The sequence below is a fragment of the Genypterus blacodes genome, unplaced genomic scaffold, assembly GCF_046128005.1.
Source record: "Genypterus blacodes isolate CSIRO-AG114 ecotype Tasmania unplaced genomic scaffold, CSIRO-AGI_Gbla_v1 ptg000214l_1, whole genome shotgun sequence".
NCBI lineage: Eukaryota > Metazoa > Chordata > Actinopteri > Ophidiiformes > Ophidiidae > Genypterus > Genypterus blacodes.
In genome coordinates, this window is record NW_027467013.1 from 263,867 (window position 1) to 280,307 (window position 16,441).

The window sequence follows — 16,441 nt, forward strand, 5'->3', positions numbered from 1 at the left end:
CTCAGGTAAAATTCAACTGCACTATTTTAATAATCTGCCAAACAACATAACAGGAGTCCTCTGGAGAAATGTGGCTTACAACACTTTGGATGGGAAGAGAAATCACACTAATGCCACACGTAAAATTGAAAATCCCCACTTATCTGCTGACAGCGTACGAGGCTGTGTGCCATTTGTACCTGCAGCTGTCTGCTCCAGTCCCAAAACACGGCGTGAGACTGAGACCACACTGGAAATATTTACAGCTGCACACCAGAATAAAGGACGTGTGGGTTTAATCATTCAGCTGACAGACCATCATCCCTCCTTCCTCCTACAGATTCCACACGGCTTTATGTTGTAGTGGAGCTGTGATTAGTGCTATTTTAGTCATGTTGTTGCTATTTTAGTGACGTTGTTATGATTATGATGGACAGAGATGTATGCAAAGTGGTGTAAGGAGGTGTAACAAAGCGTGTTATATCTAACACAACCACTAGATGGCAGCATAATCCAGTCTAATATTGACTATCTTTTTATTCTGCCAGCAAATGTTTATTCTTACTTCTCAGGAAAAGAATGTAATCATGATTGACCCAACTATGTATGTAAGCTGTGAAATGTAGTCAAACTCAACACTGAAATCAATTTGGACACGTCTGTCCTCCAACAAATGAAGGAGGGGAGAGGTGGAGGGATCCAGCAGGAGTTCACGTCAGGTTTACAGCACGTTTGACTGATTATGAGCCAACGTTCGATTCCAAAACGGCTTGAAATGTGCTTAATGAAATGTTTTGAGGGATTGTTACCTCTGATCATTCACCACACAGCTGATCATGTCGCTGTGATTCCTCCAGGGGGAGAACATTGTGCTGAACAGGAATCTTAACATTGCTTCTCCATGTTTTGTCTTTTACACGAGGCCTTGGAGAGATGAGATACATGTAGCTCCTATATAACTTCCTGCTCATCCTCCCCCAGCTTGTTTTGTGAGTGCCCCCTCTGCCTCGGGGCCATGGGAGCTATAAATTACAGGGCTCAGTGCTGCTTACATGTTCATCACTTCCCTCGACCTCCTGCAGTGGATCCCCATACCTCCACCAGTCTACGGTTTAACTCACAAACGCTGGTGTTTCCGTCCCACAGACAAACTCCCTTAACAAGGAGCCTGTTCTGAGGTTCATTAAAAGCTGGAATAAAGATTAAGGGCAGATACCATTAAGACAAAAACACCAACAACAGTCACAGCCAGCACAATGCATGTGTGTAACTTGTAAAGCAGCTTTGAGTCGTTCAGGCCGGGCTGAACAGCTTATAGTTTTGCGGTAAGTGGTAAACAATATGCAGCCTTTGACATGGCAGTGAAACATTCTTTTCCACTTCTCAAATGCTAAACCAGATGTTGGTTTCACACTCACATGTTGTTGACCAAAAAAAAAAAGAGAAACTAGGGCAAAGGTCTTATGATTTCATATCAGATTGTCTTCATTCCTCTGGATTTGATTGGATTAGACTTCATGTGGTGTTAAGTGCCAACATATTAATTGAAGTTGAATTTCCCATTATCATATCACTGTTGATGGGTTAACGTGACTGAAAGAATGAACCTTTGACATCATGGGGAGGAATGGGGGAGATTGACATATGTGACACATAAATATGACACATACAAAAGCTGATGACACAATGTTTTCACTCACAATGACTTGAAGGGATTATCCTAACAATTTGAATTGGTTGAACACAGAGCAAAACATTCAACATTCTCTTTGGCTATGAAGTGTTTAAATATTAATCAAAAGAATTAAAATGAGTCAAATTCAAACATTTTTAAATTCAAATTTAAAGTCTTCTCTTCACTCCTGCAGTATCTTTGCTCACATTCTTGCACCAATGATTTGCTGTTTGTGAGGTTTTGCATTGCTGAAACAGACACGTGTGGAATTTGATAGTGTCACTGCCAGTACAGTTAAAAAACAGAACGGCATGACAGAAGGAGCATCGTCTGGAAATCCATGCAGGCCGGACATGTCAGGCCGAGTCACGCCACTTTAGATTCGAGTCCATCTTCTGTGAGTGCCTCATGCTGCCTCTGCCTGTGTGTGTGTGTCTCTGTGCTCTCTGTGGCTTCGTCACCATGGTGGCTGCTGTGTTTGGTGCAGCATCCCAACAGATTGTCTTTATTTGCGGTTAAAAGCTGTAGGATTACTTCAGTTTCCCCGCTAATGCCTTCCATCGTTCCTCTTCCAGTTAGTCTTTCATTTAAAACAGAACGTGCATTAGAACAGAGAAACTGTTTCATTCAATGCTCACATGGGTTTGAAGGATTTGATGTTGACCAATTGGCCCCTCGGTGAATGAGAGGATGGAATTCCCAACAACTTGCTCCAAGATCTGACTGGGTGCTGGGAATGAAACATCCAGGAAAGAGTGATGATGCCATTTATGAAAAGAATGTATTAGAGGTAATGATATTGTATAATGAGATGTGTTTCCTCTGCTCAGTTTAAAGTTACAGGAATATTTATAATTAACATCCCAAGGAGAAATAACGGTTTCTCAACACGCACCAAACTGCCAGTAAGGTCAAAAGTCACAGCCTGATGCATCACTCAACATGTGAAACAACACGGAGGCACTGCGTGTGTGTGTGTGTGTGTGAGAGGGGAGTTTGCCTGACGTGTTTTCCTTCGCCATGGTCCACCCCACTAACAGTTGCATGACTGCTGTCTGCCAGCTGCCGTGTCTGCTGTAACAACCAGCACAGTGCAGGAATGTTCACACACAGACACGCAACGCATCCGCAACCAACCACCAGGAAGCTGTAAAGCACACACATGCTGATTCATCACATGTGGACCGTGATCAGCATCTTCTGTTAATACCGATGTGTCATGTTTGAGCTTTTAAAACCAAACTGATTAAAAATATGAAATCTATTACATTTGCCAGGCTAATTATAGGCTAATGTAAAGATGCTAAGATGGTTGTAGAGTATGTAAACATGCAGCATGTGTAGTGTTGACCATTCACAAAGTTAAAGACTAAAAGACACACAATGAAGAAAAGCCCTTCCTTTAATATTCCTCCTGCCCTCTAACGACCTCAGCTTGGATTTCTCTGATGATATTTTCTCTGTAAGTCTGATGTTGACCAGTTAAATATTTGCCCTTTGCAGGCTTTTGTGCTCTTCATGCTGGGCAGATTCCCTGTTTGACCATGAAACAGCCCCATTGAATGTTGCCTGCTTGGCGACCAATGAAAAGAGCAGGATTGAAGGGTGCACAGACCTCCTTGGATACCGGATGCCAGTTCACCAATTCATTTGGCGTCGTGTCAGTAATGCCCAACCACGCAAAGGGTTAACTCAGTTCAAACTAGAATGTCAAACACATGGAATACTTCAACTTAAACTACATCAAATATTTCTTACACTATTTTAACATCAAACCAAATGAGCTTTTAGACACTTTTAGGTTTTTACTTTCACTTCCCGCTCGTGGATCTTTACACACACACACTCAAATGAGACGAGCCGGATCAGTTTAGTCCTCAAGCTGCAGCGAGATATAACTGTTTTAAATAAAGCAAACACTTAGCAAGCTGCTCGGAATCATTACTGAACCTCGTGATTTAAATGCATGACTCAGCTCTGTGTGTGAGAGAGAGAGAGCGTCGGCGAGACAATAGCAGCATCTTATCAGCATTACTCAATCCAGATTCACATGTTCTTTGGAAAAACACCCCGTGGAACTGTCTGTTAGTGTGAATTCATTTTGTTCAGCTTTCATGTTGAAAGAGGGAAGAATACTCTCTATCATTCTTAGACAAAACTTAACTTTTGTTGCCTTTTCAAGCCTATCAGGAACGTCAGGCTGATTACAGTAACATTAACTGACTTTTGAAAAGGATATAAACTAACATATGTGACATTTCTTCTCTGCTCCTCCTCCTCCTCCAGTCCCTCTGCAGCTCATGTGTGTGTTGTTGGATTTGGCCCAGCTTGGGGTCCGTTCTGTACCCACTGGGCCATCTTCATTAGCACCATGGATTTGGGCTTTGGAATGTCTAAAGGTCAATAACAAATGACCTTTGCTACATGGGACTATTTGATGAATGTGTATGGATGTTGCTTTGGACCTCTTGTGAAACTGTCAGCACGTCGATTCCAGTCATGAACACCTTCTCTGCATGGCCCAGGATAGGATGAGATGTTTCTTTTCATCCCTTTTACTCTCCACCCTCTTGATTTCTTGTATTATTTGTGTTGTTGCTCTCTTGTGGAGGCCATAAATTGGGGTGATAACCAACCTCACTCCATACTAATCTTTCCCAGCAGCCATCTGTCTTCCCAGCATCCCTAATTTCCACCTGGTTGTCACTCGAGCCTTCTGCGGTTGACCTGATGTGTCCAGATGTCATCAGCCAGGTCACTCTTCCACTGGGTGCTTTAACTCCCCACCTGGAACGCCCTCAAGTCAGTGAATCCACAGCAATTGTCCAAATCATTGCTACAAGTTTGATGCAAAACCTTTCCACCAAATCCAGCATAACGCCTCTCTGTTTACGTTGCTAGATCATCGCCTGGCCTTCCCAGAAATGACAAGAGTTTTAATTAAGCCACGACAGTAAAATTCCACTGCAGACGCCCGAGCGCTCCACCTCTTCCCTTGGATCTCATCTGTCAGGCTTTCATTTTTTTCTCCCCCGACTCCTGCTGGCAGGGCTCACAAGCGTCACCGCTGACTTCTACCATCACCAGCCCTCTTCCAGTCCAGATGACCGCATGTGGGTGCAGCATGGTGACAGAAAGATGAGGAAGGGCAGCCGTGTGGAGTGTGGGACCTCTGTGACCATTTGTTGGGAGGGGACGAGGCCATGTTACACACAAGTTGGATCTGGGTTGCGGAGGGTTCCATCATCCACGCCCTCCTCCAAGACTAGACTCCTTTGGGACTCCTTGGGTAACAGTAACTAAGATTTATAATGAATTATTGCCCTGGAAGAGGTATTTATCTATGTCAAATATGTGTAAAGCCATGAAACGTCTGACTTAGACACTAGACTGACTTAACACTAGAACTATGATCATCCTAACTACTACTGGGACCTCCTGTTAGTTCCTTTAGAAGCTCACTTGAGACAACAGTCAGCACCGCACACGATGGTTGAACTAAAACACAACACAACTCTAACACAGCAGCTTGAACGCATAATAAAAGATTCCACAGAGGCAGATTTCAGATTATCACCAGGGACAATGTAACACACCGCCACACACCGTTTACACGCTGATTATTGTGATCATGTGACGCGCCATAGCCTTTCCACAAGCACGACACGTGACTCACTACAATCTAACCACACTACTACGGATACTCACAGCATGATTAGTAGCTTACAGTACAATATTTGTACTATAGACAGTCCCGTAGTATCGAGTTAGGACCTTGAACACAGAATCACATCTGTAATCATCACAGTAGCAGGGAGCTTTTGGAAGAGATCTGCTTCTGTGTGGCATGTTAGGGTTAAACACAGTAATCATTACTGCAATCAATATGCCTGGGAGCCACGTGAGTCAGATTGTTTTGCTCTCTGAAACAAACAAACCAAACATGCATCAATGTAAATAGGAAGAATTTAAGAGATTTGTAAGACTGTATGCTTTATGTTTCTGTCTGGGTTGACTTCTTTAACTAACTTCATTGTTTAAAAGAATAAGGAATACTTGTGAAATGTTTGCCTTAAACCTGATTGCATGTGTTACACTTACACACAGTCACAGTGAAGGGATTTGTGCGTGCAGGAATGTTCCAGAGATAAAGCGGCTCACCATGATTTGAGCGACTTTATGCCACCACCACCTCCCTCACCTCCTCCTCCTCTTCCTCCTCCTCCTCACCGTCCTGAGTGAGTGAGTGAGAGTTCAGGGGGCCAAAGGGAACTCTGTCCTCCCCATCAGTAATCCCTCTCCGTGGTGACGTCACTCAGAGCGTCTCCAAACAGGGGGGACGCACAGCATTGAGAGAGGAAGCAGCAGACCGAGCGGCACAGTGCGCATCCCGGGACGCAACATCACTGCAGCTGGGGCTCAACTTTACTCTCTGCTCGTTCGACTACAGACACACACTTTTGGAAAACTTGCTGAAACATGGGTAAGTTTGAGAAATCAACAACAACAACAACAACAACAACAACAACAACAATAATAACGCTAATCCGTCTCTGTTTCCAGCTTCGTACTTTTGCTCGCTTTTACTAAAGGGTGCGCCGTTTGTTTCTACATTTAAAACGCTGAAGTAGGTTGTTTGTTCTGACCCGGTTTCCATGTGATTAGTAAAGCAACTTGATGAGATTAGAAGGATTTCCCTCCAGTGTGTGTGTGTGTGTGTGTGTGTGTGTGTGTGCACGGCTGAGCACAAGCACAAGTCCCGTTAAGTCCTGATCAACATGTTGTGTCTCTGTTGTCTGTCTCACTGCTGCTTTAACTTCAACAACTGGGACACGTTCTCTCTGCAGAACTCCCCTTGAATCCAGTGTGATCGGTTGTTATTGATCCGCGCCGATCGATCACGTGTGTTTGATCGCTTTGTTCTTAGCCATGTAGGAATCTTGGTTTTTGGTAGAGAATGATTCGAAAAAGTTACTGGAAAAACTATTAGTCAGATGCTCCATAACTGTAGCCTCTGTGTGTGTATGTGTGTGTCATGCCAGAGCCTCTGATTTGCTGTGTGTGTGTGTTGTGAGGGGGGGAATCGCTCACTTGTCTATCCCAGTTGGCTTCTCCAAATCATTCCCAAGTGTTCCCCAGCTGTGTTTCCACCCTTGGGGATGCATATGGGAGGAGAGAGCCTCTCAATGCCGCGGATGTTTAGTAACTTCATGCGTTGAGACAGTAAATCGGCTCTCAGCCAGATGGGACAGCACACAGGAAAACACTCACAGCCTTCACTCCCAACTGTTCCCAGTCAGATCCCACAGTACAGCAGAGTTCTAAGTGACAAAAGTTCTAAGAGTTGCCTCATACTTTTGCGTTTTGCCGTTTTTGGTCAGGCTCCAGTGTGTTGTTGTGTTGTTTTGCACGGTGCAGCCGAGGCCATGGAGGAACACTATGTGAGAATGTGTATCAGCGCTCATTAATTCCCTGTGAAGCTCACACAGTGGCGTCTTTGTGCTCCTAATTTGGTGCTGCTCCCTTTGTACGACTTCAGCGGCTCTTAATGTAGAGAGAACTTCATTGATTTGCAAGTTTCAGAGGGGACATCCTGTGAACTAATTCCCCACATTCCCTCTAACCCTCCCCCCCCGTCTCATAGAGAATATCAGTCCAGCGTGGAAATGGACTATTGTGCTTTGTAACCTTCTGTCTTCTTCACATGTTGGCACTTTCAAAGCAACAAATGATCTTGACCTGTTCTGGAATCTAGCGCTCTGTGTTGCGAAGTGCTTTATGAATGATCGACCGATTGTAAAGAACCTTCTCTGCTTTTCCTTCACTTTATAACGACAACATTGACTTTAGAGATTGTAATCTGGTATCTGAACCGTAAGAGGATGACTGTTGCGTCGGATGATGACTAACTTTTTCCCCGACCTCTCGCCGTTGCCTTTGTGTCGGCGAGGCGGATGACATACCGCTGTGCTGTGATTTGTTGTGTTCCATGTGCAATAGCTCTAAAAACAGAAAATGGATTAAGTGGAACTGTGTGCGGGAAGAGTCGGGCCCAAGACAAACAGGAAGTCTCATAACTGCATAGTGTGGAAGTGAAAACAGAGAAGTGAAGATGTCCCTGAGTGCTTATATAACTTATCAGCTGTCTGATTTGATTTTACGCTGACCTTCACCTTGGATGGAGGCCACATTTTTTTCACCTAGAGATTCTTCTTTGTGCTTTTTCGGTTAACGATTTAACTCTGCGTTGGCCTGCAGTGCGGGGACGTGGGAGGGTGAATTGGCCGCAGGCCGCTGAACTCAGTGTAACTCTGGATTCAGAGAGACACAGCCAGTCATTTTCTACCAATCTCCTGTTCCTTTTCTCTTGGTGTTAGTCCTGTGACAATTACACACCCACTGGTATTTGGTTGCCATGGGTTTCCTTAATAACTCAACACTTGGGAGCACATTATGGTTTGAGTTCTGTTCAGACTTTGTATCACTGAGCCAAACAAGTTGAAGGAGAAATTGTTCTTTGGTGCATGTGATGATCATTTAAGCTCTGTTTCTGCTCAGCCTCTCGTCCTTACAGCAGATTGTAGCTGTGTAGAGCGAAGTATGTCGAACATAAACACAATTTGTTTAGCTGAACTTGCAGGCAGCGCTCGGGGCCCATTTTAACATTTATTGCAGTTTTATGGGGAAAATGGTCCATCTTCTCAAAGTATGTTTCTCTTCAGATATACAATTCAATTATATGCTGATTAACTGTTAAGACTGTCTTGTGACTGAGAGCTACAGCTAATCAAATACTGCAAATTATGGACATGACTTGAACAGTGCGTCTGTTCTTCTCCCAGCCAGAGCCTGATAGCCAAAAAAACGGAAAAAAGATTGCTTTTCCTTATGGAAACTCTCGAAGCTCGTACTGCAACTTTCCAGGCTCTCCTGTATTCAGCATGGTGGTCTTTGGAAAACAGTGATGGAGCCTGGATGCAGAGCGGAGACATGATTGAATTCATATTGTCAGTTTGAATGTGGAACGGATTAAAATATCTTTTTGTTGTTCCCAAATGCAGCTTTCAAAGTTTATTTCTGAGGCCTGGTTGCTTGGTGTGCACGGTGCACGGCTAAACCTGGTGTCCAAAAACATTATTCCCTTGTTTCACAACTCACTTCACCCTGTATGTATACATGCACACACACATATAGAGGCCAAAATGCAAGTAAGGCAAGGAAAATGTACCTAAAATTGCTTTATCAATGTAGATTTATGCTGATTTCCTCTGATTGTTGATGCTGGTTGTAGAATTGAATGTTTAACATGCATGTAACGTTGCTGTCTGATCTACACACACACACACACACACACACACACACACACACACACACACACACACACACACACACACACACACACACACACACACACACACACACACACACACACACACACAGTCCTCAAGAGCTGAGCAGCTTGTTGGTATCTATCCTTGATAATGATTCCTGCATCTGTGTCTGGGAAACATCTCAGATCTGTTGTGTGTCTTATGCTTTCCTTTTCTTTTTGTACAAATTCATGCCGTTTTGTGTTCCTGCCCCATCTGAACTCGGATGTCTGGAACATGTCTGATTGTGTAGCGCAACACTTTGTGCAGGAGGCCTGCAGTGACAGACGCGCTCAGTGTGTGCCGTATGTGCTGCGTGACCCTGCATCCTGAGTCCGCAGAGAGGAAAGACCCATGACGGCGGACGATACGCCTGGCGGAGGTGTTTTTCGCTCTTGAAATCATCGGCTTGTCAAGTGACAGAGCAGAGCAACAACAGAGTCGTGTTATGTCCTCACCCCCCCACCCTCCTCCCCTCCTGCTTGGAGTTGACTCAAGGCAACTGCTCTTACAGGCCATGTGGAGGTCACAGCTGTTCCCCGAGGACGGACAGAAGAACAAATCACATCAAAATCAAACTTTATTGTCTGTAAATAGATCCCTGGGTTGAATCTAGTGCTAGATCTCTGTCATTGACTTCCTTTAAAGTGGATCACCAGGCCAATTAAAGTGCCTTTAGTTTAACCGGTGCTGGTTTTTATGACTGATCCCACATTTTTACGCCACCATCAGTAATTCCTAAATTGCTGCTCCTCTTTAGTTTGTGATCATTAATTAAACTGAATATCCTGGATAATGAAGAAGAAGCCGCCTTAATTACATGAATCCTGGGACTTTCTCCATCTGGCTTAGGATGTGACTGAGCTTCTTTGGTGAATGTGGTAGATGAGACCCGTACAGAATGTTTTGCGTCTGTGCAGCTGCTTCATAGTTCCATCGAAACATTCCAGTGAATATTCCTTCTCTCTCTCTCTCCTCCCTCTCCGTCTGACGCCTCTCGTCTTCATCCATTGTTTTCTGTCCCGTTCTGCCTTCATCGTGACGGTCGATTGTCTGGAGCAGTCGTGTTAATTTGTTGAGCTTGACAACGTTGTCTAATTACAGCGACGTGTTATTGTGCGTTGTGACATGAAAGGAGAAGAAGAAAAGCTCTGGGAGTCGAGATGCTTTTTTGGAACATATGCCTTCTTGTGCGTCTTCATATTTACTAAGCGGCCTATTCACAGTCAGAAATGTGTGTATGTGTGTGTGTGTTCCTTCACCCTTTTCAGAGAGATGTCACATTGCCATATGATACAAACAGGATGACATTTAAATATGTGAAAATGCCCCTTATATGCATACGACCACAGCCTTTCAGAGAGGAGCAGGCAGCTGAACTCTGCTATAAAATATGCCGCTGACACAATCTGGCCTTTGTCTTATCTGCGAGCCTTCAGGATGATGCGTGCCATCGTGGAGGTTTATTTATCGCGCTGCCCCGACTTGGACTGTTGCGTTTTTTTTAGTTAGGCATTGTAGAGAGGATATGTGATATTTGTCCCTGCAACAACAAATCTCTGTCGATGGTTCAGATGATTGTTCCAGAAGGGATTTGGGTGAATAATAGATTAAAGCAAGCATAGAGGCATCATTCACTCAGTCATTCATCAGGATTTGCACAGTGTGGCTGTATTCTGTTCTTTGTAATTCAAAAGAAACACAGCATATGCTTTATATACTCACGCATGACTACAGGGCATTGATTAGATACTATCAATATCTTTTCCCTAGAATGACCCCATTTTCTATCGCCAGCCTGGTGTGAGCATGTAAGCATTGAACAGTGGCTGATTGGTGAGATGTGGCCATGGGGCTCATGCACGTTCCCCCTGTGGTGGTCAGAATGTGGGCCAAAGGATGAGACCCGGTGGCAAATTCAATTCAATTCCTATGATGGCCATTAGTTTCGAGCTTTTAAGTTAAGAGAAAGAAGTCTTTAAGGGTCCACTTGGTCCAATCAGGTCAGGCTCGGTCCATTATATGCATGGTTCTCTGGTGTGTGTTTCAATATGTCTGATACCTGAGTGGGATCCATGCAGACTCCCCGAACAGCTCGGCTCACGTTAATGCATCATCATCACCATCATCATCATCACAGCAGGAGAAACGGTGCTTCTTGACAGGAGTGGAGTAGAGATGCAGGAAACCCAGAGGTGCTCTTTTTTGATGTAAGGGACATTTAGAAATAAAATCTGGTTGCTAATTAGTGACACATCAGGCTGCCGGTGTTTACAGTCTGTATTTATTTGCATCTGTTTGGGTCGACTGCAGTTTGAATCGGGTCTCATTATCGTCTCGTCTATTTCGGATTGGGAGTTTTTCTCTCTGAGAGTCTGGTGAGGGTTTTCCATAGGCCCGTTTTGGATGGGGTCCAACACTTTGGACCCGTGAAGACCACAAATCGAAAACAATGCTTGATTTATCTCCTGAAGTACAAAGTCTGTAAAAAGTTTCCCCTGGAGGTTCACGTCTCAACGTCTCAAGCGCTGATCTAACCTATACTGTGTGTCTAATTAATGATAAATGGGTTTGACTGTCATAGTTCCAGGAGCTGTTTTGGTAGCTGCTCCTCTCCCCCACCTCAGCTCCAGACAGAACTCCTTTTCTTTCATGAGATTTAAGATTTTCTGGCTGTATTTATGGAGGCAATAATGGCAGGTGGAAACATTCCCAAAGTCCCCTCAGAAGCTTGAAATCACAGCTGCTGTGTCGATGAAGGAGGAATCTGAGTGGGGGGAGAGTTGATATTATAACTTAGATGTTGCTTCTAACTGCTTTCTTTCTCTTATGGGAGCAGTTGCATGAGTTCTTGGGTTTTAAGGTGGGTTATTCCTGTTAAATCACATCTTTAACTTCCATTTTGATCCAGATCAACCTAGTTCAGCGAGGTTCACAGAGGAGCAGAAGGAATATGATCCCGGCTCAGATTTGAAATTATTAAAGTGAAATGAGAAGAAATTATTGGAGCTCCAGTTAATTCCCTGAGAGATCATCTGCAGGGAGCGAGAGCGAGCTCTCAGCATGCATTAGTCTGCTTTTCAGCTGTGGGAGCCTTTAGGATTGAGCTGTTGGCTGTGCGCCCACCAAGTGTATTCAAGCCTCCACAGATACGTCTTTGTCCTCATCTCTTTTACACAGCTGCTAAACAACCGTAAGACAAAAGCATCTGGGGTACCCCAGCACACCAGTGAGAAATGCTCACCATATGAAGAGCCGTGCCAGAACATTTGCATGCAGGCAAACACTGGGCTTGCAATGCATTAAGCATATATTTAAAGAAAAATAGAACCTCTAATGAATTTGCCTGCCTTGATAGAATTATGAAGCAAAAAGAATCTTGTCGTCTTGTTGAGTTCAATCTACTTCTGCTTGTGTTTATGATTGCGCTTAACAAAAACCAAACAGAGACTTGACAGATGCAACCATTATTAATATTTAATCAAGTCAAAAAAAAAAAAAAAAAAAGTCCTTTTAACAACTTCTATTCATCAGGCCTGTATTTAATATGTTGCGTTCATGACCTATAAGTTACCAGAGCTGTTTGTTGCAGTATCCTCACAAAGACACAGATCACCTTGTGTTTGTTTGCTTGTTGTGTTGCTTATCAGACAGTTACATAAAATGCACATGACTCATCTGCGTGGATGTTGTGGTGACGGGGCTGCATGTGCCTCGGGGTCAAGTGTGTGAGAGGCCACGTCAGACACCTTGTGCATCCACGACTCCTCTTCCTGCACTAGGAAGTTGTACCAAGTGAGAGTTTCATTGTCTGGTTATTATCCACCGGAGAGTCGAGTCTGATAGACAGGAAGAAGCACATCTGCCAAGATGAGAAACTGCAAGTGCTGAACTTTTATAGCAGGGCAGCTGCAGGAAACTCAATAGTCAAGGTAGAGTGTGTTTTCCTCACACACAGCTTGTTTGGGAGACTTAGTAGATGGACTGGATTTGAATAAATAAAGCATTTATCTGTGTGTAACTGATTAAAATCTCTCTTATTCTATTGAAATGACACAGGGTACAGCAATGTGACATACACACATTATGTGCTCTCCTTTGGTGTACTTTGGATCTTTACAGAGGAAGGGAGATGAGGAATCCCAGCATCAGCAGCTTCAGCAGAGAGGAAATCCCAGATGTTTCTGTCCAAAAAACAGCTTAGCCACACACAGACCTGAGGAACAGTTTGCAATATAAGCAATATTATATCTCCACCACTAAGGGGTCTCAGAAGTCATCTTAGCCTTTGACCTCTGTACTATGGGAAAGTAATACTGAGACAATAGGGAAAGGCACATCTGGAATACACAGAAAAGTGGGGAGCAAGAGTGGGAGAGCAGTAAAGCCGAGTAACTGAATACATATGAGAGAAGTCTGATCCGGTGTTTCTGTTATTAGCATTAGACCTCTGCTACTTACAGAAAGAGCATGTAGAGTCACATGTGTGTGTGTGTGAAAGAATGTGTGTCAGCTGATGTATAAGTAATGCATCTTTTGTTTTTCAGATTTGACAGATTTGTTGTTTTCTGAAATGTCTCCCTTTACGAAGCAGAGAATGCAGAACTTAACGTTTTAACACCGTAACTGGATAATGGCATCCGATGTCAGGACTTGTGTTTATGTTACATTAAGAAGCTTTCTTCTTCTGCTGGATTCTGCCTGCGTTGTGATCAGATTTCAGTACTCCAGGTCTTGTGGTGTTGTTAAAGCCCAAGTTTCCTCCCTCATTAAATACAACCCCTCTTTCATGTGGGCTGTCGCTCTCCACATTCCAGGTATGTGTTTGTAGCAAGCTGCACCTTCCAATACAAAATAACTTTATTAACGAGAGCCAGCAGGAAGGCGAGGTGGGGCAACAATGAGTCCCAGCTGCATTGTTTGCAGCGACGCCTTTATATGTGGCTGCGATCCGATCACAATGCGAGCCAGACCACATCCATACGTGTTCTGGCACACTGGGTTACATTCTAAACAACATGTTTTCTGCACATACTTGCACTGTGAAGCACTTTAGTTTTTTTCCGTATATGGATACAGACCAAATGTTCAATCAAAGTTCAAATTGGACCCAAGTCTCTGAAGTTCAGTTAGATGTAGAAAACATATGATAACAATAACAGAAAGCACCTTAGTCTCACTTCTCTGCATGTTGTCCTTTTGATGACCTTTACAGCACAGATTAACCACTTTCTATTGAAAAGTGTTGTCAACTCCAACCAGTCTGAATTCCCATTTTTCCTATAATGAGTTGTGCACAGAATAGATCATTGAGAGTGTAAATGTTTGGACAGTGACTGTGTCAGAACAGATGGGACCATAAATGGGTTTATCCACTGCCTCACACAGAAGCGACTCTGCACAATATGAAAGGCTGGGAAGTTGTTGTCAGAATTGTCCATCGGTGCTTAAAGTAATAAAGTAATGGACTGAGCCGCTCTCTTACAGGTCAGCCAGTGTTGAGGATACAGTATGGCTATCAACCACTTGCAGGATTAGCTTCCATCCATGAATCTGAAGGACAAACCCTGCAGGGGCGGAAATATCAGGCTCAGGTTACGGCTGAGCCTCCGTCCTTCCAGGATCCAGCCCCCGGGTGCAGAACCTAGAGACACGGCAGGAGAGTCTGACGGAACAAAGGCATTAAAGTGATATGCAGCTGCCCTGTTGTCATAGCGCTGAATCCTGACACGGTGGAGTCTGACGGGCTGTTGAGAAGCAACGGCTGAGCCTAAATGGAGGAGGGTCCCCCCCTCCGCAGCACTGGAGGGTTAGACCAGGGTAAAGTCCTGGGTCAGGGGTGAGAGGTTGGCAGCATGAACACCCCCCTAGCATGACAATAGAACCGGCGGGAAAGACGCGGAGGAAGAGATCCCAGCAACTGAGGGGGCACAGAGGAGGGCGGGGGGATGTTCCAAGATTAGCTGGAGAGTCTGGACTACTGTGTCCACGTCCCTATGCTTCATTATGTCTCTATTGTGTGTGTGTGTGTGTGTGTGTGTGTGACCCTGTGTGTGTGTGTTCACATGCCTATACCCCTGTAGGACCAGTAAGGAAATGAAAATGAAAGTCTGTCTCCTCTCCTCTCCTCTGCTTAGTGTTGTTTGCCATCCCAGCAGCTGGAGCGTGAGAAATCAAAGAGTTGTAAAGGTCCCAGTCTGTGTAAGGGGACACCAGGGATCTCTTCAGGACTAAATTGTCCATTTCAAACTCTACTCCCTTTTTTAAAAATGATCGCCCTCATACAGAAGCGTTTCTCATCTCTCTTCATGCTCACTTCAACTTTAAACTGGTGACATTTCAGGATTTTCTTGAACTTCACAAACTAGATCCCTGACATTACATTTAAAGCAATCTCCTTAAATCAAATCAAACTTTGTGATATTGTTTGCCAGCAGCTAGTTCCCCTTAAAATCCCCATATTTGATGCTGTTCTCATGGCAACATAGTCTCCTGTCCTGTGCTTTGCGTCGCTCCCTTTCCAATAGAATATTAGATAATAAATGCATATGGACAGCACATATCAATAGTATAAATGTAACACCTGACCTGCTGCTTGTCACTGACCACCATCATTCATGTGACCTTAAACCCGCTCAGTGTTTGCTTGTGGCTGCAGGTGTTATATTTAAAGCATTAACTACGCTGCAGCCGCTGTCCTTTGGGATTTATTTGTCCTCGGTGTTGTGCAGCTTAATGGACCATCATGTGTTTCAAATGGCTGTGGTAGGAGCACTGTGTCAAATTGGTTGCATGGTGGCTGTAATTTCCAGCTAATGAGACAGAAAGAGAGTAAGTGAAGGGGACAGATAGAATGAGATTAGATTGATTATGGCCCGTGTTGAGAGGGCAGGTTTATGTGCTTCCTGCCTCACAAAAGGAGAGCCTTTTTCTAACCTTATTAAGGTGCTATGGTAGGGTGTCACCTTACACAGGGAGCGCAAGGCAATAGATTTAGCTTTTTCTATGGTGTTCCCCCTGTGTAATATAATGTTTTCAGTGTTTTTGTAATTGAAAATGGCTCTAATAGGATGTTTATTATTTCTTGGAAGCAAAAGGAAAGCTGCGTGTTTGGAACCCCTTAATGTATTAATGTAATGCATTCACTAGTTAATATAGGTATTTGATTATCCTTCCTTCAGTGGAGCCACAGGGCAGATCTAAAGGTTATTGTGTAACATTACGAGCTGTTGCCTTAAGCGTGGCTCCCCTCTAAGATAGTGAATCCCCTCTCAGACAGAGTGGTCTTCCACTCTGGGAGAACATCAAACAATTAAGCAAAGACATGGAGATCTTTTATTTAGTTATAAAATAGAGGAAGTTCACGGCCTTTGATAGAAATGTTGCCAAAAAGTAGTGGAGCACAACGACCATAAAC

The 16,441-nt window shown here is 44.0% G+C and overlaps 1 protein-coding gene across 2 annotated transcripts in view; it reads left to right on the forward strand.

Moving 5' to 3' along the window:
• The first annotated feature begins 5,890 nt into the window (after window positions 1-5,890).
• The window catches only part of gpm6bb (glycoprotein M6Bb), a 29,449-nt gene continuing 18,898 nt past the window's right edge, over window positions 5,891-16,441 (forward strand). Inside the window, exon 1 of one of the 2 annotated variants that reach the window (XM_076169916.1) lies at window positions 5,891-6,137. In XM_076169916.1, coding sequence (XP_076026031.1) covers window positions 6,134-6,137 — 4 coding nt within the window. In that variant the 5' untranslated portion in view covers window positions 5,891-6,133. The remainder of the gene's footprint in view (window positions 6,138-16,441) is intronic. The other variant, XM_076169917.1, reaches the window with a different exon arrangement.